Source organism: Manacus vitellinus, unplaced genomic scaffold, assembly GCF_001715985.3.
Source record: "Manacus vitellinus isolate BGI_N305 unplaced genomic scaffold, ASM171598v3 scaffold_32_pilon, whole genome shotgun sequence".
NCBI lineage: Eukaryota > Metazoa > Chordata > Aves > Passeriformes > Pipridae > Manacus > Manacus vitellinus.
In genome coordinates, this window is record NW_021940460.1 from 8,862,119 (window position 1) to 8,888,027 (window position 25,909).

The 25,909-nt window shown below is 46.0% G+C and overlaps 2 protein-coding genes and 1 long non-coding RNA gene across 4 annotated transcripts in view; 2 read left to right on the forward strand and 1 right to left on the reverse strand.

The window, feature by feature from the left end:
• LOC108640397 overlaps positions 1 to 4,899 on the forward strand; it is a 16,445-nt gene extending 11,546 nt beyond the window's left edge. For both annotated transcript variants that reach the window (XR_001921142.3, XR_001921143.3), the window contains exons 5-8: positions 890 to 1,175; positions 2,817 to 2,958; positions 3,851 to 4,011; positions 4,499 to 4,899. The gene's annotated coding sequence lies outside the window, so the exon portion shown is untranslated. The remainder of the gene's footprint in view (positions 1 to 889; positions 1,176 to 2,816; positions 2,959 to 3,850; positions 4,012 to 4,498) is intronic.
• A 2,857-nt stretch (positions 4,900 to 7,756) lies between these two features.
• LOC108640408 lies at positions 7,757 to 9,134 on the reverse strand. The gene is made up of 3 exons (XR_003915936.1): positions 8,921 to 9,134; positions 8,486 to 8,569; positions 7,757 to 8,290 (listed from the first exon to the last, which is right to left on the reverse strand). It is a non-coding gene; the product is annotated as an uncharacterized LOC108640408 (long non-coding RNA).
• MED13 (mediator complex subunit 13) overlaps positions 8,282 to 25,909 on the forward strand; it is a 53,390-nt gene continuing 35,762 nt past the window's right edge. The window contains 3 exon segments of the mRNA XM_018076708.3: positions 8,282 to 8,932; positions 10,757 to 10,991; positions 20,569 to 20,737. Coding sequence (XP_017932197.3) covers positions 8,867 to 8,932; positions 10,757 to 10,991; positions 20,569 to 20,737 — 470 coding nt within the window. The 5' untranslated portion in view covers positions 8,282 to 8,866.

Here is a 25,909-nt window from a genome sequence, read left to right on the forward strand (position 1 = left end):
ATTTTCACCAGAACATCCCCCAGCATCCTCCAGACTGTCAAAATTTGGTCACAGCATTTCATACACTTTGGTGTATCCTTTCTCTGGAAAGAAACAGCTGGATATTTTTGTGTCACATTGTGCCCAGTCCACCTCTGTTGTTGTCATTTTAATTGCTGGGGCTGGGTGTTTTTTTTTTAAGTCCTCTACAGAAGGTCTTTGTAGTGACAAGCGAACGGTTCACGCTTCGTAAGCAAACATAAAGAATTCTGCTGCTAATTGGAGAGGGAGCCATGCAGTTATGATTCCATCAACATTTAAGTTACATTGTTAAAGGACACATTTTTTGCTGTTGTTGTTGTTTTGTTTATGTTGCCCCATAAAATTTTACTCGGGGTGGATTTGGTGGGGAAGGTTTTATAACTAATTCTGGGACTCAAGGGGCAGGAGGGAGGGGTAGAAGTTAAATATTTCTGACCTGAATGTACAATATTAAGGTTCAACATTTTACTGCTGTTTTGCTCTATTATAATTCTTAATTGCTGCCTTGTGAAACTATGAAAATGGAAAGACTGGACAACCTCAAAAAAGCTCCCTTTAGCCTGCCCTGAAGAACTGCAGCCACAGTGTTTCATGTGGAGGAAAAGTCTCCAGAAGCCACCACTTTCCCAAAGGAAGGAGGTTGTTATTCACTAATTTGGTCTTTTGGGGTTTTCTCCCCAAGACACTCTGCCTCTTGTATCTGAAGACCTCCCAGTTTCTAAAAGGACCTTGTGTCAGACCTTCCTTTTTTACATAAATTCCACTTCCATGGAATACTTGGCTATGGATTAATAGCTTTACAGTTACAAGCCCCAAAACTGTTTCCTATTAGTGCTGATTTATTTCCTACTTACATCTCTCTTCTCAGGTGGCAAAATGTCTGGAGCCTCATCTTGAAGAGCCTTGGAAGGGCCAAAAAGGTTCTTCCTTTTCCAGGTCACTGCCAGGTTTTAGAAGACGCAATTTTTCAGCATCTGAAGCAGGAAATCCCAGCTCTTTTCCATGAGAAGAAGCACAGGGATGACAGGGCTTCCCCCCAGAACACTCCCGGGGTAATTGCTGAAGACATTCCAAGCCACTCTAACGAAGTGCACTGTCTGCCAGTCATTCTGTTCTCCTTGGAAGACCATCTGTTGCACTTCAAATATGTAAAGGTCTGCTATCATTTATTGCTCCAAACAAATCCACTCCTTTGTCTCATGGGCTGGAGCTCCTGAATGGGGACTAGAGGTGGTTTCGGTCACGGAGGGCAGGATATTCAGGATGTTCCCTTTTGTTGCTCTGTAAGTGAAAGGTGCTCACTCAGCTCAAATTTCAGAGCATAAACAGTGATTAAACTGATTTCAGTGCTTTTGAATAATTTCAATTTATTTGGCAACAAATTGTGAACAACAACAACAACAATAATCTGAAATGTAGTTTCTGTTAACTCAGCCAGAAGCACACTGTAAGATTTTTGCTTCTGGTGAACAAACCTTTCCATTGTAGTGGTACCCAGACTTGATACACACTGACATTTGAATTAACATTATGTTATTTTAACTAAATTGCTTAATTAGCTTATTTGTGGCTGAAACTAGTGATTCAAAGAAACTTTCAGCAGTGAAAAATAGGGTCAGCAGCTCAAAACAAGAACCTTTCTTCTGGTAGGTAAACACATGTCCTTTACAGGGATGTAACACTTGCCTGTACAGTCTTTATTTATGAGTTAACTGGGACCCTTTCCATGAATTAAATGAGCAAGATCAGGCATCAAATGATGATTTCTCTTTGTTTTTCCTGCTGCAGATTTTAGAGAGGCTGTGCAACCCCTCCTCTCAGATTGGAGAGCATAAGCATTGTATTTTCACAGCAGAGAAGTTCTGTTCAGAGATTTCCAGCCAGGGAAACACACAACAGTTTCTGTGTGATTAGGGAGTGGTCCTGTCTTCTTCCCTTTTTTTTCCTCTGTCCCTTCTCCTCCCTGCATAGCAGTTAATGTTCTGGTCAGAAGGAATAATATGTTGGATCTTGAATGTCAGTAGCCCCAGAGATTCTGACAAGACTATTCATGTGCATTCATACGTCTTAACCAAAGCTGACACTAAAGAGAGCAAGAATCCTCATATTCCTCTTTTTATTGCTGTGCATTACACTCAAATCTTCTCTTGGAGACCTCTGCTGAAAAATGACATATTCCCCATTTGAAAAAGGCTTTCTGGCAGGGTCTAAACAAAGCAGCTGGACATCAACGTGGCCCAGGGCAGAAAGCTCCCACAGTTTGGTTTACACCCCAGTTATGGACGCCTACCAAATGCTGGGAGATAAATCCTGATGGGAAACAAACAGTAATGTTTTTGTTGTCATTTTTTAATTTAAAAATTAAGTGGTCTTCTAATTTCTTGAAATCTTATAGGAATACTTGGATTCTGGTAACCTGAGGTGGATGTTTTCTGAGAAACACCCCCTGTGTGAATGTTCTGCTCTCCCATTTACCCCAGACGTATTTTACACATACTTCTAGTACAGTTTACAGCACATGTCTGGGTAATTTTGCAGTGATCTGATCGTGTGGTTAAAGCCAGGTAGGCAATTTTTACAGCAATGATAGTTTTAATCTTCTTTTTTGTAATTGTTTGATAGCAGTGACTAACACAGCCTTGGTGGCTCTGGGCACCTCGCCATTCTTAGGTAGTTTAATTTGTTAAAAATTATCTTCCCTCCCACCCAAATCCCCTTGAAACCACTTGGAGAGGAGAAGTGTTGAATTGTTGCCAATAATAAGTCCTGCTGAGACCTCTGTATCCTCCTGATAGAACTGCTGGTGCCAACCAGGGACTGACTGGCACAGGTTTGAACTCTCCACTGCTTGATAGATCTGCTTCACATGGACCAATTACAACAATTCCCACCTCTGGAGCTGAAGTCGAAGCCCTTGGTCTTCCCTTCATACCTCAGGTTGTTGGCAATGTGTTCAGTCCTACAATCTCCATTTTCTCTGAATAATTAAGTGGAACATAAATGCTTCGAAAAAGTAGGAGAGAGTCTGAATGGAAATCAAAGGCTGAATAATATTGTTTTTCATGTTGCTGTTGTTAAGCTGCATTTCTTTCCATTTATTCTTTGTTTCTAAAAGGCAGCATCTTCTTTTAAGTTTTTTACAGAGATTCACCAGAAGGTGCTGTAGTCCATTGACTGTTATATTCAACAGTATCTTTTAATGTGAATGAAAGAGCAATAGGAATTCCTGCTTTTTTTTTTTTAAATGGGTTTAAAAATATAAATATTCCTTTCAAAATAAATACTTTTGACCAAAGTGGAAAATCATCCATCCTTTACTCCTTTTGGCTGGATGTTTCCATAAGAAATAGGGATATAACACCAGGATGAGAGACTGGCATTAACTGCCCAGTTCCTGACAATTCCATTGGTTTCAATCTGATGCAACAGGGACCATCTTGCCCTTGCCCCTGTTGTCTTTCCAGGAGAGTAGTTAATTTTTAAATTGGAGCAGCTGCAGGTTTTTTTTAACCAGTGAAGTTTCTATTACACACAGATAAACCTAAGACTGAGCACAAACTGACTTGCCTGTAGCTTTCCTAATATGATTGCACTGCACAGTGTAGATACTAAAATTTATATTAAAAATTCTCCATGCAGTTTCCCTCTAGGGAGAGGAAGAGGGAAGGGAAAGGCTACATGTGACAGATGCTAATTATGCAGCTTAATGCACTTCTGGAAGTTGCAGAGATGAGAACTCTGTAAAAACCCATCCACAAAACAAAGCCTATTTTCAACAGCGTTTTTTCCACAATGCTTTGTTTTCATCTGCCTCCTCCCTGTTTTCCAGGAGGCTTTATTTCCCAGATAGCTCCTACAGTATTCAAAGGGCAAGTGATATCCAAGATCCAAAATTTGCCAAGCATGGATATGAGTGTTCTCCATCGTGTCTTCCTGCTCTGTAGGGCCGTACGTGGAATTGGGAAAGGTGGTGGCTCCCAGTCAGGACAGGTATGGCTTAAAAATTCTCTAGCTGATGTGTTAGTTTTCTTTCCTCTTTTGTTGATGTTTTAGTAATGTTTGGGTTTACTGGGAAAACTGTGTTCTGCACTTGACTGTGCTGGGATCCTGTAGAAGGATTTATTGTGGTGAATATGTCAGGCCCAAGGAACCAGATCCCAAACTGAGGCACACAGGATGGGTTCCTCCAATCTGGGTGGTGAATCAGTGCCAAAGCCAGTGTTAGACGTTGATCTTCTCTCCCAGACATTGAGCTGTGCTGTTTGAGGCTAAAGAAATGGATTTCCAGCCAGGGAAAACTCGATGTCATCCTGAAATCAATGGGGAAACTCAAAAGCACCTCAAGGCCACACTGAGCCATCGTGCTGGATTTCCTTCCCTCTACCAAATCCCAGGATTCTTTTCCCTCCTAGAGGTAAACCCACACCAGCTCTTGTGTATTAATGCCAAATGCTGCTTTCTTTTATTTCCTTCAAAGCCTGGTATTACTCCTTTGGGACCGGTGACTTCCCAACCTCTCTCCACGCGGGACGATAATCGCGCTAACGACGGCAGCGGCGCCGGAACTTCCGAGGTCTTGGTGTGGCCCTGGGCGGCCTTGGAGGAGCATGTTTGGAGTGAATCCTCCTCTTGCCATGGTACTCATGTGCAGCCACCATGGAGAAAACCATCTGTTCCCCTTGGAAGGGGGTTTGGTTCCCCATGCCCTCCCCCGATCCCGCTCCGTCCCCAGCTGCCGTGTTTCGACGAGCAGGGAACGAATCCCCTGCGTTAAAAATACTCTGGGTCTATTTAGATGAAAAGAACCTTGCTTGCCTACACTGACATGCAAAAATAGGCTCAGTGTGAGTAAATCTTCAAACTTTCTTTTGGTGAAAATACCCAGCCTGGCTTTTTTTTTTTTTTTTTTTTTTTTAACTTCTATGATAAGTTTATTTATAGAGTGTCCTTCTTTCCTCCTACTCCATCAAGACATTTGCAGGAGGTTGTCGCTCGTCTTGTTCAGGAGTCCTGAAATAATTTGCAGGGCCTTTGAAACATCATCATGTTGCACAGTTGTGATGCATCGTGCTGCTGTTGCACCAACGTATCATATTTTAGTGTGAATGTCACGTTAACTGAGACATTCCGGCCTTCCTTTTACTCCAGGTGCCTTACACTGGTTTGTATTTTCATTTTAACTCTGCAGTCAAAAAATTCTGCGTATATATAGTAACTTAAAATTTTCCATTCTACATGCAAGGCATTGCATAGAAAAATTAATGTGTAATATGAGAAGATTAACAGGATGCATATACTTTCCAAATATCTCTTAAAAATAGCTTTCACTGTCACTGTAGCATCTTAATTCTGAATAATCTCACAGTCCTTTTGCAAATCTGTGCATATAGTAACAGAGTAACCACCTACTTCATCCTCTTGAACTGCACAATATGTATCTGGGCATGAAAAAAACTGCATTTTGGAGTATGTTCTGCTTTGGCAGAGAGGATGGCTGTGGGACTAGTGAGAGCAGTAATGCCTGCGTTAAATATTAATGCCAGCATTCCCAATACCTGCCTATCTTTTTAAAAAGGCTCCAAGATTCTGAGTGTGGAATTTGCTCCACAGTGCAAAGCACCAGCACAAATCTTGGGAAGCCTCTGCCAAGAGGTGGAAGTTGTGGAAAGGGAGCCAGGGTGGGTGTTCCCTGTGCTCACGGGACACTCTGTGCCTGGACTTTGGCCCAGCACTGCCTGGGGATGATACCCAGGAGTGGATCCTGGTGGGATCAGGGGCCAGGAGCCTGGGGATAAATATGTGATGGAGAGTTCCAAGAAGATGGACCAGGTTGGTGACAACCACTAGGACACGAGGGAATGGGCACAAACTGATGCCCAGGAAGTTCCATCTGAACATGAGGAAGAACTTCCCTGTGCAGTGACCGAGCACCGGAACACACTGCCCAGAGAGGGTGTGCAGTCTCCATCACCGGAGATATTCCAGCTGTGATCCTGTGCCATGTGCTCTGGGATGACCCTCCTTGAGCAGGGAGGTGGGACCAGATGATTGACAGGAAGCTGAGCAGGTCCAGAGAAGGGCAATGAGGCTGGGGAAGGGACTGGAGCACAAGTGCTGTGAGGAGAGGCTGAGGGAGCTGGGGCTGTTCAGCCTGGAGAAGAGGAGGCTCAGGGGAGACCTCCTCACTCTCTACAACTCCCTGAAAGGAAGGGGCAGCGAGGGGGGGAGTTGGGCTCTGCTCCCAGGCAATGGGACAAGAAGGCACAGTTGTAAGCTGTGCCAGGAGAGGTTTAGGTTGGACATTAGGAAGAAATTCTTCACAGAGAGAGTGATCAGACATTGGAATGGGCTGCCCAGGGAGGTGGTGGAGTCACCGTCCCTGGAGGTGCTTAAGCAGAGCCTGGACGTGTCACTCGGTGCCATGGTCTGGGTGACAAGGTGCTGTTGGGTCACAGATTGGACTCGATGATCTCAGAGGTCTTTTGATGCTGTGATTCCGTGATTCTGTGCCCCGCTGCGGCCGCTCCAACCCGGCCCACCCCGTGAGGAGCCGCGGGCCGGGCCCGAGGCGGGGACTTTACGACCTGCGGCTGAGGTCTCCGCGCCATTTCCCGGGGGTGCCGCGGCTAGAGGTGTGGGCGGGCCGGGCCAAACGGGCAAGGGCGGGGCGGCAAGCGCCGCGCGCTCGCCTGTGCCGGCCGCTGCGCGCCCCCGCCCGCCGCCCCCCCGCGCCCCATGGCGGAGCGCCGCACCACGTGACGGCGCGGCCAGCCAAGGGAAGCGCGGCAGGGGGGGCCCCGGCCGCCGTCCCTGTGGCCGCCATTAAAGAAAAGGGGTTCCTCGGAATTACCCGGGAAAGCCGGGGCCGCTTTCCCCCGCCCCGGCCGTGCGGGACCCGCGCCCAGGGCTCCCGCCGCCACACGAATTGCCGCGGCCGGGCGCCGCCCCCGCCCCCCGACAGAGGCACCGCTGAGGGGAAGGGCCGACGCGCCGGCGGGGGCTTTCGCGGCCAGGCGAACTCGCCAAGCGGCAGCAAGCAGAAAGCAGCGGCGGGCCCGCCGCGTCCCCTGTGTGTGTTCGGCCGGCGCAGGGAATGCGGGGGCCTCCGAACCCCCTCCGGGCTGAGAGAGCCCCGGGGCTCGGCCGCCGCCTCCCCGCCCTGCCCGGGAGCCCCGGGAAGGGGGCCCCCTCCGCCCGCCGCCCCCGCGGGACCCGCCAACCTGAGGAGAAGCGGGGGGGTCGGGCTTGCCCCCGAGGAACGCGCCGGCGCCGCGACCAAGACCATCGCTTCATATTTTTCTCTCCTCTCTCCCCCCTCCTCCCTTTTTTTTTTCCTTTTTTTTTTTTTTTTCTCTCCTCATCTTCTCTTTTTTTTTTTTTTTTTTTTTTTTTTGCCTCGTTATTTTTTAAAGGACCGGCCTCGCCGCGGGGCTGGTCCCCTCCCCCGCCCCCCGCTGCCCCCGGGCTCTTCGGGGTCGCCTCCCGCTGGCCCCGCGGTGACGTCGGCGGGGGTCCGCGCTCCCTCCAGAGACTTTTGGGGGTCCCCCGGCCCCCGCGGACAGCTGGGGGGGACCAGCCCCCCCGAAGACACTCTGCGATTCGCCCCGTCCTCCTCCCCCGACGGGGATCGGCCTCCCGGAGACTCCTCCATCCTTCCCCGGAGAGACTTCGAGGGTCACCCGCAATTTCCTCCTTCCACCCCTCTTCCCCTCCCTCCTTTCCCCACGGAAGGATTTTTTTTTTTTTTTTTACCCGACGGAGAGTATTTTGGTTTCGCCCTCGCTGCGAAGACTATTTCGTTTTGGGGAGGGGGGGTGTTTTCCACACGGGAATTTAATCCCCCGCTGTGCTGCTGAGGAGACTTTTGCGGCCTTCCTCTCTCAAGGAATACCTTCCCCCTCCCGTGCCCCCGCAGATGTTTTTTTGGGGTACACCCCAGGAAATTTTTCTCTCTCTGCCTTTACGAATTCTTCAGACTGGCCTTACTTCTGGCCCCTGAAGTTTGTTTTTATGCTTTTAAATTTTAATTTATTTGGAATATTTTTGGAGCAGGGGAGAAGAATCTGACCCCCCCACACCCTGTTGCCCTCGGACTCCGAAGAGACGAGCCTGGATTTTTCTCTCTCCCACGGCCAATCCTTCCCAGTCATTCCACAATTTGCCCCTTTCTCATCTGATGACTAAAGGAACAGGAGGAAGAGAAGGGGGGGTTCTGGATTGATTGCCCCCGCTGGATTATTTATGTTTTCCTACTTCTCTTGCTTGGCATCTGAGAAGAGAGGAAGGAGGGATGTCAACTGATTTTTAGCCCTAGCCCCCCCGGATTAATTACCCCATTTTTATTCTCTTGTTGGATCAATTACCCCTTCACCTCACCTCCTCTCCCTCCCCTCCTTATGCGAACGAGAAGACAAGAGGAACGGGGAGGATTTTGATCTTAATCTCCCGTCGTTGGATTACTTACCACCTCCCTCTTTCTGTTCTCCCCTTCCACCGTGGCTTTACCCCCCCGGTGGAGCTCCAGAAGACGAGAAAACGTTCTGACTTCCTTTAAAAAAAAAAAAAATTTTTTTTTTAATATTTTTTTTTAATATTTTTTTTTTTACCCCCCTCTCTCGTCCTATTCCCCCTGCCACTATTTCGCGTGCGCGCGCGTGTAAATCCCTTATTTAATTGTATTATTATTTGTGCGTGTGCGGAGCCCCCCTCCCCCTTTCCCTCTCGCTGTCTGTCTCTCCCTCTCTCCCTCTCCCTCTCTCTCTCTCTCTCTCTCTCTCTCCCTGGCTGTCTCTTTCTTTCTTGTCGGAGGCTGTGGGATAATGGCGTGTGGGTTGTGGCTGTGAGGATGAGTTCCTGCTTCGTGCCGAACGGGGCCAGCCTGGAGGATTGCCATTCCAACCTCTTCTGCCTGGTGAGTGGCGGCCCCGGGCTCGCAGCCGCCCGGGGACACGGAGGGAAGGGAGCCGAGCTCTGGGGGAGGGGGAAGGGGCAGTGGAAGCAAAGCAGCCATTTTTAGCAGAGCTTCTGTTGGATGAGCCCTCGGAGTAGGCCCTGCCTGGAGCAGCCAACTCTCCCATGCCCCTCTGGTTCCCCCTCCATCGCTGTCTGTCTCGCCTCGCCCCTCCCTCCGCTTTCTTCCTGGATAGTATCCTCCCTGCAACTCGCCTTTTCCTTCCCTTTCCGTGCCTCCCAACTTTTCCTCCTTTCTCCCCGTTGCCCGCCTCTGATCCCCTGCCTTCCCATCTCCTGCCCCTGCTCCTTCCAGCCCCACATCTCGGGGAACTTTCTCTTTCCTCTCCCCGCTCGTGACATCCCAAAAGCCGAGCCGAAACCTCCCTTCTTCCTCGCTTTTAGACGGATCCCTTTCGCTGCTTGTTTTTATCCTGGAGGGCTGGTTTTGGTGATGCCCTCCCTGGGATCGGTGCTGTCTCTGTGTTTTGATGTGCACCATTTTGTAGCCCTTTTTAACCCAAGTATCAAGTCGCTCACATTGTTGAATTTTGGTGGCTCCCAAAGTGAATTCGATATAACTGGCCTGTGATGCAATTTTTGGTGGCTGTGCTGAGCTGTTTCATCAGCTTTTTAATGCAAATGAGCTGATCTTAGCTGACTGCCTGATATTTATGATTCCAGAGATTGTTACCACAATCCTGTGCCGAGCTGTGGCACTAATATTTTCGGATGGAGGGGGATCTGAGCGTGCCTGCAGCCTGCACCAGGCCCGCAGCCCCATATTAACAGTGTATTTTTAAATCTGTAAGTGTTTCTAAAGTATCAACTGTTGCAGGCAACCTTTCATCCAAATTGCTCTCCTGCTGAAGGTGGGGAGGCTGCCATGTTACATTTAAATGTTGCAGTAATCTTTTGTGTGTTGTCATGCCGGGGAGGCAAAAAATAGTAACTTCTTAGCAAATGCCAGCCTGCCTTGTTGTCCCTCCTGGAGGAGAACCCGGGGCAGTGCCTCCCCTACCTACCCTAAGGTGACTGGGTGCAAAAACTTAGCACTAAAACTTGAATCTGCCATGTAGATAATCCAGGAATTGTGTTTCCCGCTAGACAGGGTAGGGCCTCTTTCCCTATATAAAGCAAATTTAATTTTTGCCTAGAAGGGGGTCCAGTGGCTCAAAATCGATGTGGACTCGGGTCTAACGTGTAATTTAATGATAAAATTGGGATCGAAGTTCTCGGGATGTGGTGTGAGGAATGAGAAGTATGATAGCTCCTGGTGAAATCAGGGAACTCGAGAGGCTTCCTGGGGGAGATGCAGAGAATGTTTTACAATGGAGAAACTTGTGAAATTTTCCAAAGGAGTAGATGGCTGGAAGAATGTGTGCTTGGGTTAGATTTACTGTATTACCTATTTCCACGGGGTAATCTTGGATTGAAAAGGTAGTGTGTGCATAAGCAAGTGGAAAGAAAGATGTCCTTTGCTAAGGCAAGTGTGTGGGAGCTTGGGCAGTTGCAGTCTGTGAATAATTCACATTATTCACTGGTCTTTCCCTCACTGACTTTAAATCAAATCTGCCTTTTCTCTGTGTGGTGAAAACGAGCAGCTCTTGCTTTCCTGCAGTTATTCAAAGAGATTTCAGACCAGGATTCCTGCTCATTTCCCCTTCACAAAACTCACCACTGTTAAATGTTGTGCCACCAATCCTTCCTTCCTCCCTTCACCTGGCTGTTAGTGTGGGGGGTACCTGCCTCCATGTGTGATGTTGTTTTCCTTCCCTTCCCTCAGGCTGATCTCACTGGGATTAAATGGAAGCGCTACGTGTGGCAGGGCCCAACGTCTGCCCCGATTCTCTTCCCGGTCACGGAAGAGGATCCCATCCTGAGCAGCTTCAGCCGCTGCCTCAAGGCCGACGTGCTCAGCGTGTGGCGCCGGGACCAGCGGCCGGGGCGCAGGGAGCTCTGGATCTTCTGGTGGGGGGACGACCCCAACTTCGCTGACCTGATCCATCATGACCTCTCAGGTAGGAGGATGTTCATTTGGGCGGCAAAAGGACCTTCTGGTCGGTCCTTGGGTCACTGAAAGGATCGTGGTGCTCAGGGCTGCAGGCCCTGAGAACATCTCTACCAGAGAAGTGTTGTCTATGGAGATAGATTTACTGCTGCAGCCCTCCCCAGATGATTCCAGCAGTGCCCAAACAACCTCCTGTGGGTTTAGGGCACTGCTGGATTCTCAAGAAACCCTCACCAAATTATTCCACCTCCTGTGGGTTTAGGTGGCCTTGGACTGCTGGATTTTCCAGAAACACTCCCCAAATGATTCCAATGGTGATCAAACACCTCCTGTGGGTCTAGGGCACTGCTGGATTCTCGAGAAACCCTCACCAAATTATTCCACCTCCTGTGGGTTTAGGTGGCCTTGGACTGCTGGATTTTCCAGAAATGCTCCCCAAATTATTCCAACAGTGACCAAACACCTCCTGTGGGTTTAGGTGGCCTTGGACTGCTGGAATTTCAAGAAACGCTTCCCAAATGATTCCAGCAGTGACCTAAACCCACAGGAGGTGTTTGGTCACTGCTGGATTCTCAAGAAAACCTCACCAAATTATTCCACCTCCTGTGGGTTTAGGTGGCCTTGGATTCCTGGATTTTCCAGAAACCTTCCCCAAATTATTCCAGCAGTGACCAAACACCTCCTGTGCATTTAGCTCACTGCTGATTTTCAAAAAACCCTCCCTAGATTATTCCAGCAGTGCCCAAACACCTCCTGTGGGTTTAGGTGGCCTTGGACTCCTGGATTTTCCAGAAACCCTCCCCAGATTATTCCAGCAGTGCCCAAACACCTCCTGTGTGTTTAGATCACTGCTGGATTCTCAAGAAACAAGTTTTTGCTCCCCACTTGTTTCCTTGAAAAAAAAAAAACAAACAAACCACAAGCCTATGGATTTTGGCAGCTTCTTCCTGAGAAAGCTGTGCTGAAAGCTGTGCCTCTGATTCACAAGTGATGTCTTAAACATGTTTTGATAAGATCCCTTTTGTTGGGCAATTAGACTTTTCAAATTCAAATAGTAAAGCCCCTTTTTTTTTTTTTATACAATAAGAATTGTAGAGATCCGGGCAACTCTTGAGCTGTTTGGAGTTGCTTTGGTTGGAAGTCAAACCACGGGTGGGAAGCCCTCAGAAGGAGGCACCTGGAACTCACCAGCTGCTTTGGTGCAAAAAAAAAAATCTCTAAACCTCATGTTTTAATGATTTCTCTCTGCCCCTTTCCCAGTGCTCCGAACCTGCTTTTCCAACCCAGCCTCCTGAAAGCCTGACAATGTTTGTATTTCTCAATAACGTTGTACTTCAAATTTGGCACCTTGTTTTGGAAATGTTTGCTTGTCGAGCTCAATTCCCCAACGTAGACGGTTCCCAGCTGCTTTATCAGCAAGGTGACGAAGTTGATATTTAAATTGTGGGAGTCTAAAGGTGAGACTCAACTAATCCCAGGGGAAAAAAAGAAACTGAACACATCCCTCCAATTTCCTTTCAAATAATGTACAGTGTTCAGATTACTGAAGTGTAAAACGAGCCCAAGGTTTGGTGACCTGGTAACCAGAAGTTGTTGGTGCTGCCTGTTGTGTGTGGATAAGCTGGAGAACAAACAGGAGTTTAAAGTGCCACTGAGGAAGTTGACTTGAAACAATTTAATAACGTGTGGAATTTTCATACAAAAATAAGGTGATGTGAAAAAAACAATTGATGTTTATTTCTTTGAGTAATTGACTTCAAAAGATTGGGATGTTGCTCTTATTCCCGTCTGTCCTGCAACGACAAACTTTGCATTTTAAATGGCACTCACACTGTGCTTTGCTTGGTATTTTAGTGCTTTTAAGGCTTCCTTATTTTGCCCTATAAATAACCTCAGTTTTGACCTGCAGGGAGCATCCTTTGTGTGACTGAGATGTGACTTAGGCTGAATGCTGGTTTTAGCCTGGGCCTGCCCTGAGCCAAGACCAACATTGGTGTGAAAGTGTCTGTGTGAATTTGAGGGATTAAATTGAGGCCAACGTGTTACATCGTGTTTGGAGTGGGAGATCCAGGGAAATTTAAGCCATTTGGAAAATGCCCTTCTGCACTACCTAAGCTGAATAACTAAAATTATTTGTTTGAGCAACTTTCTGTGCGTTCTCTTGGATCTGGCTGGTGATTTAGCACAGAGGGACCTCCTGGAAACAGCAGTGGGTGTTCAATGAGCATGTGTTTGTGCTCACACAGAATCACCCTTGTGCACAGGTAGATAAGCAGGTATCATCCCAGGGATTTACCAACTCTTAACCTCTCTGAGGGCAGAAGGGAGAGATAGGAGAGGATTAGACTCTCCCAGCCACGTCTTTGGGTATTTTCTTTGTTCAGGTCACCTGTGGATGTCTGTGCTTCCCCAGAGCCATTCCACATGTCTTCTCCATAATGCTCATCACTCATGGGACTGTTACCTAAGTCAGGGTCTGATACCTCGGGTTTTTCAGGCGTGTTTTTGTCTTCTTTTAACTAAAAAGAGACATTCTAATCTGCTAGTTTGCTTGGCTCTTCTGACCAGAAGTTGATGCAGATGCTCCTCAGCTGGACTGCAGGGGAGGAGGCTGAGGGCTGCCCACACCTGCACTTTTTCTCTTTCCTGTTACACAAAATCTTAATGTGAATCTGGTATAAGAGAGAATTATGGCTGGGCCCAAACAATGTTATCTGACCTTTGTCGCAGCCTAATGGATTTTTTTCCTTGGTGGACAATTCCTCCTGGTAATTCTCACTGCCTTGTTCTCCCGGTGATTGCTTGTAACATTTTCCACGGGCATGATAAATGGCTTCTTAGCAGAGGCTTGTTACCTGCAAAATTGATTGGAAATTGTTTGCTGCTGAAGGTTGAGGTGCTGCCTCGCTCAGAACTTCTCTGCTGGACGGGTGAAGGATTGTCCTGAAGGAAGAGGGGGCTGGGAGCAGCCTGTCCCTTAGTGCCTGTGCACAGACTGCTCCTGGGGAAGTGGCCCTTGAAAGAGCACTGGTTAGAAATCCGCCAGAGCTGTTCATAACTCTTCATTCTGGCTTCCTGTGGTACAAAACTCTGCCTGGAGAGGTTGGTATTGTGAGAGTTTCTGGCTTTTTTGGTGATTTGTAGTTTGGGTGAACAGTGGCTGCTCAGTGACACATCTTGGTTATCAGCCCTGAGGGGTTTAAATATGCTCAGTAATCCTTTTGTCCCCCCCCAAGATCACTTCAGAAGGAAATGTACAGTTGTGTGGATGTACACCTATGCACATCAGATTAAAAAAATAAATGATCACCCTCTCCTCAGCTGTACATTCCAGAAGTTCATTCCTTGCCCTGGAGACACCTTTGAATGCAGCTACTGGCTCTCAGAGTTCTACCAGGCCCTGGATAAGTGTCTTGTTGATGGTCAGGGATTGCTGGGGCCTGGGGGCATGTCAAAAGGAGACTTGTTCAGAGCTGCTGATTGATCAGGAATATTGACTTCACTCCATCATTTATTTCTCCTTTCCTTCCCTAGGAACCCACTCACTGTACATAACACCAAAAAACCAGGAACCTCTTTCTACCCCAGCATAGCTAGAGGCAGGCAGAAGTTAGTGAATGTTATTTTATCCTCTAACAACCTCAAAGGTTATGTTTTTGTTGTGACAGTGAGGCTTGATTACAGTAATTCTTGCAGCTCAAACCTTGAAGTCGGACATCTCTTCCAATTTCCGAAGGCAACGGGCTCTGGCTGCTCTGATCAGCAGTTATTTTATCAGAGAGCTTCCTCCTTGTTTTCAGGTGGCTTCCTACACACTTGGAGTTTTATTTTTTAAATTGGCAGTGGATGATTTCAAACCTGAGAACAGTTGGGTATGAATTATGTACAAGACACGGTCCCAAGGAAATGGTTACAATCTGATTAATGCTTGGATAGGGGAATGCTGCTCTATGGCTTTGACCTTCACGTTGCATCTGTTAAATGGGGAGCTGCAAGATGCATCTTTTGCAGTCTGGTGTCTATGAAATTTGGTTAATTTACTTTAAAAATTAAAGAGTTTTTCTTTGTGCCTGTCATACCTCGAGATAATCAGTTTTTGTTTGCTGAACCCTCTTCCTCCCGTTTGTGTGGGGGGTGAATGTGTACAAATAGTGCTGGTTGTAGGAGAGCTTGGGGGAATTCTGGTGCTTGTCTGTGGATCCTGTGGTACCAACAGCAGCAGAAATGGCAGCAGAGACCAATGTGTTGTGTAGTTCTTGATACATGTGCATTATAAATCAAATCCTGTCTCCAAAAATCTGTGAGTGGTTGGACTGTGCTGATGTCAGCACTGAGTGCCTCGTTCCTTCAGTACAATGGAACCAGGGGCTGAGCCAGTTATCATTCCCAGGGGCTGCACAAACCCTGCCAGGTCCAAGCAGTTGGCAAAGGGGATTTGGAAAACAGTTCAGCCAGTGGTGCTCTTTTAAAATAACAATTGCTCCTTGAGACCCTTTAACTCCTTAAAAAAAAAAAAAAATGACAAAAGAGGATGCTTTTCAAACCATCCTGCACCTGAGGTGAGCACAGAGAGCTCTGTGGGAAGGATCTGTGTGTCCTGTGGCTGTCAGGAGAGGCATTCCCAGTGTTCCTGCTGCTGGTGCATTGATGCTTCAGCATTTCCTCAGTCCTCCATGTTAGAGATGGAGCCACTTCAGGAAAAGTGCTGAGAAGCATTATGCAAAAATTGCTGAGAGCTTTAGCAAACTTCTGGGCCTTGGGGTGAGCACCAGCTCAAAGATGACAAATAAGGAAGTTTTTTCCCATTTTTCCTGACCAACGTGCCTGTGAAATCCCTGTGGAGAAAGGTGAAAAATACTTTGTGCCAGGAAATGAGGATTTGGCATCGTGTCATGTTGGTTGTGTGTGCAATGTCACATACCATGCCTGCAGAAATAATAATGAAAATTTAACAACATAGATATCCTTGCCTGTGGAATTACTCAGGCAGTGGGGAGGACACTGGATCATTTATTTAGGAAGCTTTTCAGGCCCTGCAGCCCAGCCAGACTTACACCCCACAGAGAGTGAGGGAGAGCAGTTACCTTGTTATCCTTATAAAATGTTGTTGTAACAATTCCTTGTTATCATCTTATCCTTATGTGTGTGCCCAGCTACACACACAGAAAGGTCAGACACTGAAATTTTCAGTATTTAAACATTCTGCTGGAAAACCTCTGTGTGTGATGCAGGTGAAGGGGGAGCACCACAAAAAGTAACCTGGGATGGTGCTGGATGTTTTCACTCTGCCAGTTTGGGCAGTGATTCCTTCTCAGGTGATGAAATTTTCCCACTAGTTTGGATATCCAGAGACCTGTATCCAGACTTTTCAGTGACTGTGGACAACAGACACAACTCTGCCAGGAACAAACTTAAGTTGTCTTGCTAAGATTCTCAAATTGGTGTTTGTAAATTGTATTGATTTCCATTTTCCCTGCAAAATCTGTCGCTTCTCACTCATTTCATGAGGCCCTCCAAGTAATATTTCAGTAGCTTAACTGGGCAACTCTTGCTTTGAGAATTTAATTTGAAGTATCTGAGATTTTAAATATAAATTTTTTTTTAAAATAGGAAACTTTTACTCCAAGTGTTTCTCTCCTGTTATTACGATGTTGTACAGAGCAGCAATTTCACACCACTTGGCTTATTTACTTCCCTTGTAACCTGAAGCTCATAAAGGAAGTTTGATTGTATAAATCAGGTTTATATCAGTGTGTTTCTATAAGTGGCACAGTGTCATATGATGGCAGAAAGGAAGAAGGGGGAAAATCCATTCTCAAATGTCTTCTTAAAAATTACGTTTTCAAGTCTATATATTTATCCATTGCAGTATAGATTTGTCATTATATGCTGTTTCTCAGAAATCCTTGAATTAATATATTTGACTGAAGAGCTGTGAGTAACAAATAGGGTTTAAAAAAATCTCCTTTGAATTAAATTACCGGGTTTAAAGGTACTGCTTTTTCAGAATTCACTAAAAATTGCAAGGGTTTTATATTCTCCAAGAGCATCACACAGACAGAAGGGCATAATCAGGAAAAATGAGCTTTACTGTTTCAGGTGAACTCGAGGAAGAATATAAAGTAGAACATAAAAATACTGAAGGCAAGTGGCCTCCAACTCCCTCAATAAAATTGGGGGGTGGTGATATCAAGGAGGTGTTGACTGAGAAAGTTTATTTATGTGTAGTGTAAAAATTGCTTTTTCCTGGCCACTGTTTCCATTAATTCTTCAGTTCCTGATAATTTTTTAGCTTCATTTAAGGAAAACTCCCTGCATAATACTTGGTGTAAAGAGAGAGGGAGTGAAAATTGTTCTGGTGGGATATGGTACAAATTGTTTGATGGATTGACATGTTGCAGAGGAGTTGAATGGTTTGGACAGCCAAGAGAACTAACCAAAAATAAAATACTCCTAACCTCCAGGTTGCCAGAGCTCTTCTATGGATAACACTTGTCCAAAGTGAAATTGTGGCTTGACACCTTCTGAAAATGAGTCAGCAGCTTATTTTGGTTTGTTATCACTGTCAGATTGAACAATGTATTGTTTAAGAAAGATGGGAAGACAACGGTGCCTCTTCCCCTCCTTTAATGAGTGGTTGATGGTGGGAGGGGTTTTCTCATGTTGAAAAAACAAGAATTTGAATTCAGAAGAGAAATAGTTGGCAGGTGTGAGCAGATGTCATGTTCCTCTCCTTCCATCCACCACTGTAAAAATGGGGGAGGGGGAATGACTAAATAGGCTTCAAAAAGACAGAGAACACTTACTGCTCTTTTTCTGCATGAATTTGAATAATGTTCTGAATGATGGGATCTTTAACTGGCAGCTGATTTCACCTTCCCTTTCTGTGCCAGGGTGCACTTCAGTCAGAGCTCGTGGTTTTGGGGACCAGCCGTTCCCCCCGATCAGGCTTTGGAAATCCTGGGTTTGATTGTCCTTTCCATCTGAGCCTTCCACTTTCCCCACACAAACTTCTCTCATCTGGGAGCTCTGCTCTGGCAATAAACTCAGACAGGTGGGAGAGCTTGGAAGGGTTGCCTCCTGTGGGAAGTTCTTGGGTGGAAGGTTGTCCGTGTTGGGTGGTCCATGAACAGCTGGCACTTTGGGGTGGCCTCAGCAAACGGGAGCGGTGTGACACCACAATGCAAGGTTTGGACTTCTTCAGTATCTCTGTGCTTTCAGCACCTCCCCTCTCATTGATACCCTGTTGTGCCAAACCAAAATCAGGCAGAGAGCTGGAAACAGCTCTTCCCACTCCCTCTTCCAGTGGGTCATGGATGTGCTTCGAATGAATCTTTTAAAGCACAGGAGCCCTTTCCAAACTGAGCATTTAACCTTTGAAATGGCCTGGGGTTGATTGTGCAGGTAAAGTCCAATATCCCTGAGCTCTGTAGTTAATGTTTGCTCCTTGTTTGGCACCAGGCTGGCCCAGCAGTGCTGCCCACGGGACAGGGCTGTGCCCGGGCATCTGCCACAGCTGGGGCACAACCTCTGTGCTTGGCACGGGCACTTTATACCCTTGGACTTTGGGCTGCTGTTGCTCTTTGCTACAAGTGTCTCCTACTGTGTTTCTTTACTGACTTACTTGGGTTATCTTGGAGCTTTACAGTTCTTAAGCCCAAGTTTTTGCTGAGCTCTGGCCTGGAAGGGAGTGGTGGGGCTGTGGGAAATGCTCTTCCTTGTTTTTCCTTGTCTTTACCAGAAAATCATTTCATGTAGTGATTCATCTGTAATGATGCACAGCTCCTCTTTTATAAATGATGGGGCAGGTCTGTTTACTCTTTTTCTGTCCCTCAGAAAAGGCTACTTGGGGTAATTTTCTTTTACTCACAATACTGGTCTTGAGTGGGAATGGACTTGTGTGGAATCAGGAATACACAAACATGGCCAAAAGTATCTTGAAATTCCCTTCTCTCTCATCCCTGTCATAAATATTGTTTATTGTACTAACGTGTAAGGTTATTTCCTAAATAAAACTCTTAGGTGTCTGGTTTTCTAGATGCTCTCTAAGTTAAGGATATTGAGACTTTAGTTAATAATATTGCAACCTTTTAAGCTTGTAAGTGGCTTCCAGAGAAAGGTGAAGGGGCTTATTTCCAAGGGGGATTTAAAATGCAAGGGCTTGGCTGTGTGTTACTGAGGTTCTCTGACCATGGGGCAAACCAGTAGAAAGCTCTTGGAATCCAAATCCTTGTTGTGCTGAAGCAAAGGTGAACTCAAGTTCCTGGAGGTGGCAGGGAAGGCAAGAGGGACAGGGAATGTGAGGATGAGCTGGTCTCACGTTGAGCTCTGCCTGGAGGTTGGAGCAGTGACCTCCACAGGTCCCCTTGAACCTCAATTATTCCATAACTACCCAGAGACTGAAGTACAAATACATCTTATCTCTGTCAGACAAACTCCTTTGTCTCTGCTGCTGCCTGGGGTGTAAAAGCTTTGGGATGGCATTGGAAGAGCCACTCCAAGGAGAGCAGTAGCAGATCCTGAGGGATAGGTGTAAAGCACGAGACACGAGGAGTTATGGCCATAAAGATAAGACCTGATTGCCCTGATTTAAGGGCAGGATCTCAAGTTTTATTATGTTATCCTCCTTGTTAGAGTTGCTGGGAACAAATGGTGTCACATGGACACGGGGAGACACCACAGGAACTTCCAGATGCTCCTCATTTTACCTGGGGGATGGAATTGTGGTGCCAGGGCAGCTCTCTGGGCTGTGCATGTGCTTTGAGGGCCCTCAAACCCTGCTGAGGAGCCAGAGGGGAGGAAGAGGTTGCAGTTCCTTGTAATGAATCTTGCTTTTCAATCTGGCAAATGGACTTGGCTTGTGTAGGTTGGATTCCATGACTGTGGGACACACAAGATGTCAGTGTTTCACTCCAGAATCCCATCAGGAGGAGCTGGGCTTTCTCCTGCTGCTCACTGGTTTTTATCTTCTATGTATACATCAGAAAGCAGAACTCACCTGCTTAAATATCTTCATTTTTTAGGTTAAATTAAGAAGAAAAATTGCAATTTTGAGTCTTCTGTGGAGAATCAGGTTGCCCTTACCAATTTTCTGAATCTGAGTATTCTTTTTTCAGTATCTCCAGCAAGTTGAGCATTGAGGGTCAGTTATCAAGGACACTCGTGCCTGGCTTTCCTCAGTCAATGCTACTCAAAGACACCTGCATAATATTAAAAGTTTGGCTTTGGGATATTCATTTTGAAGCATAATTATCAAGTAACTGTGCAGGATAAGTAACCCAAACTCCCCAAACTGAACCACCTTGCAGCCAGAGCAGCACAGGCTTCTTAGAGGCTGAAATGTGTAAGGTGCAGGTTGTTTCCTTTTGTGCACAAATAACTCTTGGCTCTTTTTTTTCTTGTGGGGGACGAGATATTTTTATAACTGGTGGCTTTTAGTCTTATAAAGTAAATAGAATTATCTGAACCTTTACAGGTGTTTTTTGGTTGCGTGTTACGCCGCGAACGCCCTGGAAGGGTTTTGTGATACCTGGATGAAGTAGTAAGTGGAATTTAACACTGAATTCTGTTTTTTCTTGGCCTGGCAGAAGAGGAAGATGGTGTTTGGGAGAATGGGCTGTCCTACGAGTGCCGGACTCTGCTGTTCAAGGCCGTGCACAACCTGCTGGAGAGGTGTCTGATGAACAGGAACTTCGTGCGCATCGGCAAGTGGTTCGTGAAGCCTTATGAGAAGGATGAGAAACCCATAAACAAGAGGTAGGATGGCTTATTTTGCTTTATGAGGGTTTTATTGGCTTTATTTTGCTTTTATCAGGATGTTTTGTTTTGCTTTGTTAGGGGTGGCTCAAGCTTCGTGCTGGAAGAAAGGTTTAATCAAGAGAATTCTATGATTTGTTTGTGAGCCTGGATCTCTGCCCTTCCTCATTTTTTCTGCCTTTTTGGAGTTCTTCAGGGCTTTCTTATGACAGAGGAAGTAATGCTGAGTGTAGTAGGCAATCTCTTCTGTACTGGTGTTCATGTACAGACCATGGATAAGATTGGAAAAGAAGGTAGATTGGATAAGTTGGAAAAGAAGGTAGAGCCTTCTAGAAAGGAAGAAAAAGATACCTCTATGAAGAGATTCTTACCAGTATCTGGGACTAATTCTGATTGTAAACACTAAGCTCATGGTAGAGAGCTCTTTACAGGTTCCACATGAGCTCTGGATAATCTGCATCTCATGGGAGATGTTGAGGGGAGAGTTTGGAATGTCAGCTCCTGGTCAGAAGGAAGGTGGTGTCTGGGAGCACTGGTGTTAAAAGGATCCATGTGGCCTCCACACTGAGGGGAGCAGGGCAAGGAGAGAATTCCTGATCTAAACTGGAAGGACTTCTCCTCCTGGCTCTAACGTGGTTTGACACGGTCTATGTTGCCTAGCAATAAATAATGAAATGAATAAAAACTAGGTTAGCTGGAACAAGTTTAATCGCTGTTCCCAAATCAGCTTTTAAAATCCAAAGTCATTTAAAGCTTAGATGATGGGTTTTTTTGTGTGGCTTTTGTGTGTGTGTGTGTGTGTGTGTGTCTGTGTATGTGTTAAATCTTGCATGCAGGAAATTTGGAGATCAGTGGCTTTGCTGTTTGGGTGTGGAGTTGGCCATTGTTGGCATCTTCTGCAATGAATTTAAACTTGAAAGAAATTTAGGAGCTGCTTTGGAGCAAAAGAAGCAGAAGCACATGTTTGTGTGTGTTTCTATTAGTAGTTGTGAACTGCTGCTTTTAATTTATGTATAAACTGGTCCTCTAGTTCTGAGTATCTCTTTCTCCACCCTGGTCAGGGCAAATGTTTCCTCTCTGGGGTGTCCTTACCCATCCATTTTTTCTGTGAGTTGTTGCTATAAATCAATAATAAACAGTTTACTTTTAACTATTTCAGCCAGTACTGTCTTGGCACAGTCTGGGCTTCTCTCCTTTGAGGAGCTGGCTTACCAAACTGCCATTTGAAACTAGCATTAGTTATGTTGTGGCATCTCTTACAGTAACTCTCTAAAGCTGCAAAAGCTGCTGAAAGCTTTTAAAAATAAAATAGCAGCGTTTGTTTAATTTGGAGACTGATTCTTTTTGAAAGAAGGTCAGAAGGTCAACCTGCTTGATGAAAATAAGGAATTGTTTGCCTACCCACACACCTTCATCATGTGTAGCCCAGAACTACTGGAAAAACATGCAAGAAGATTGGACAGGACTGTGTAAGAGATTTCATTGGGGGGAAATTTCAGTATTTCCTACCAGGTAGCTCCAGGCCACGTGATGTTCTGAGCACTGGCCTTAGGAAATGAAGTGAGGGGAATGGTTAACAGATGGGAACACTCATGGCATATTTGGCTTATCCCTTCTAGGAATATCTAGAATTTGGATAAACTGCAAAGCTGGGCTCTTCAGAGGGATCTCCTGGGGGAGAAACCCAAATCTTGTAGTAGGTGCTTTGTGGTGCCACCTCTGTAGCTGCAAAGTCTGGCACTCCCTGAGGGAGGAGGAAATGTCAAGAGGGATGGTTGGAGTGGATTTTGGTTTCTTGTATAAATTGGAACACTGTTCTAGTCCAAAGGAACATTTCTCTCTTATCAAAAGTCAACGGTGACACTGCAGCAAACTCAACATGAAGGGACTTGAGCCGGCCTGGAAAATGCTCTGACTGTTGCACCCGGGGTGTTCCTTACCAGCCAGCTGGCCTAGGACTAACAAAAACTAAACCTGAATACAACTTTTACATAGTTTTCATTCCTTAGGATTCATTTAATCAGCCAGACCTATAGGAAATGTATCTTTTTTTTTTTGGAGATGTGGCTGACTTCATTAAAAACCAAACTAAACCCCAGCAACCCCTCCCCAAAGCCACTCCTGTGTGCAGGAGTGGGGATGCACATATCAGTTTTGAAGCTCTAGTTCTCTTTGATCCCATATTCTATGCTTTGCTGTCTTTGGGGCTGTTCTTTGCATTAACATTCAGAAACCCTGTGAAGGGATTCCCGTGCCTGTGTAATTTGAAGGCCTTCAGTGTCCTGGGGATGTGAAGTTTGCTACCAACGTGCTTTGGATCTGAGTTTATCCAACCCTGCACTTTGGGGCTTGGCCAGCCACTGGAGAGACTTGTTCCCTGTGTTTTACAGCTCCAGATTTCAGTCAGGTTGGTTGTTCTTGCTGGCAATCTTCAGTCTCAAAGACTTGGAGTGCCAAGGGAGCGCTCGGAGCTCTCGGTGGTGGAGGTGACTTCCCGGGGCTGTGGGACCTGAGCCCTGCTCTGTCCCTGCCTGTCTCTCTGAAGGATGTGCAAATAGAGCTGTTTCTTTCATTTGAAGCTGATCCCATCTGGATTTTTCCTAGTTCTGTTTGAAAGCATGTGTTTCCAGAACGGGAGGTTTTCTGTTCCCTGCTCTCCCAACAATAGCAGTCGTGTGTGTGGGGGCACAGCAGCCGTGGGGCTGGGATTCCTGAGAGGTGTTTGCCTGTGAGAACAGACCCTCCAGCAGCTCTGCTTTCCTGGCCATTGCTCTATTTTTTTTCTCCTTATATCAGGTCATATTAAAAAAAAAAGTCCATTTCATCAGACATCTTAATTTTCACAAGACCCCCTAATGTTCATAATCTGATGCCGCTGTGGCGTGTGAATGGATGACCAGGGAAGTAAGAATTACTTTTAAGTGTTTGCTGCTTAATGATGTGACTTCTAGAACAAATAAACTTATTAAATAACATGAGGTCAGTTTAATATCTCTCAAAAATGCTGCTGGGGGAGCAGGAAGCCCTCAGCTGTTTGCCTTGCGCCGTCACGTGTTGACGCGGCTGCGAGGGAACAACCGTGACCTGCTCTTCCCTCCCTCCCTCCCTCTGCCTCCCCTGCTGCTCCCCAGTCTAAAACCAGCTCTGAGCAAAGCGAGACACTCATGGATTTGGTGAAATTTGATCTGGTAGAACAAGTCACGATTCCCGAGCCTGAGGAAACTGTCTGAGGTTTTCAAGTATGTTGGTTCCCCTCCTGTTTATAGATCGGGCAGGGATGGAGCAGCCAACTCCCTCTGGGTGTGTGGTGGGGCTGCTGCTCCTTTTTAAATGGGTGATTTCAGCAGAACAGCAGTAAAATAAAACACTGAAGAGAAGGTTTTGCTAATGGTCTTAGCTGTAACCAAACAGAGAGAGAATAATTGCCCCTGTATTTGTCACAACCTGTCTCGGTCACTTAAAGCAAGGGAGACACAGAAACTCAATGTGGTTTAAACAACTGCACATTAAATTAAAGTTTGACAAGCAGGAATGTCATTCCCCTTTCTCCTTTCCAGCCAGTTGTGTTGTTTCTGCCACTTTCAGGAATATGGTTGTCTATGCTTTCTTCCAAAATCCACCCTCTAAATGTATGAGATTGTGACCTGCTGCATCCAGCTGGTCTGGTTGGCTGCTCCAATAACTGTCTCTGCAGGAGACTGTTCCTCTTACTCATTAGCAGTGTATACCTGGGATCAATATGATTAGGAAACTTGTCAAATTAAATACTACTTTAGTTGGAATTTCATCCTGGAGATGAAATCTGACACTCCTAATGAAGCAGAAGTGCCCCGTGTTTACATGGAGGGCACCTCTTGGAGTTTTGGTCAGAATTACAACTTGCTAAACTTTAACACAATTGAAATACCAGTAAGCAAATAATTGAGTAATCCTGATTTTGTGGGTGGATCTGATAGACAACTGAAAACCTCTCATTCTAAAAGGTGCTATATTACTTGTGTGGTTGCTTTTTCTTTTCTTCCTTGTTATTGGGAAATCATACAACCACTTGCAGTGGGTGGCAAAGCAGAACTTGTGTCTGACAAGTTCACTTAAAAAAACAAAATGCAGAAAAAACACCAGAGAAAAACATCACACCCCCAAAACAAGTAAAAACCCCCCAAAATCCCCCCCCAAACCCACTTGGAAAAGCACAGGTGATAAGCTTATCACAGCCTACAAAATGTAACTTGCTGCACAGGTTTCCCAGGTTTGTACCCTTAGTCTGGGTACAGGATTTTATAATGCCAGCCCACCATTCTATTCTTTTTTCTCCGTGGAAATCCTATTTTAACTACCTGATATAAACAACAACTCCATGGGAAATGACTGCTGAGAAATATGCCAGGTATCAGTTTGGTTTTATTAGAAACCTTTGTACACGTAATTATCTGGATTTCAAGGTGTGCTTATCACAGTTCTGGATACAGGGATTTTTTTTTATTCTCTACCTCATCTTACCATGAGGAAGAACTGGCCCTAGTGGGTGTGATCCCTGGTTCCTGGGTGGAATGGCCATGGCTGGGGGGACTGTGGGGGGTGTTATTTTTTAGGCTGTGCCCTGGAGATGGTCCTGCTGCCCAAAATGTCTGTCTGGATAAAGGAACAGCACTGGTGGGATCAGCTGTTGGTGCTTGGTCTTCTCTGCCCTTAAACAAAGGCAGTGCTGTGCTTTTGGTCTTTCTGACCCACATTTCTCCCTCATCCCCCTTTTGGCTGCCTTTTTCCCATTTCCCATGGCTCATCTTCCCACAGGAACAGAGTACTGTACTCCTTGATCCCCCAGAATGATGCTGGGAGTTATTATGAATTCCAAACAAGATTTCTGGGTGCTAAAGCTCCAAAATTCCTTCATCCTGGAGTTAACCCCCAGGTTTGGGCTTTATTTCTGTGTGTTTAGTTTGCAACAGTAATATCTGGAACCAAGTGGCTCTTCCTTGGAATATTTCCTATGGAGGCTGCTCAGCTCTTTGCAGTATAAATTTCCTCCCTATGTTAATCTTTAAATCAAACAATGTCAACATTTTTTTACACCAGCTCTAATGAGGCTGCTCTGGCATCGTGTCCCGGCAGGAGAGCAGGTGATGTTTTTCCTTTGACTGGAGACAGCTGGAATTGAGAGCTGCTGTAAGT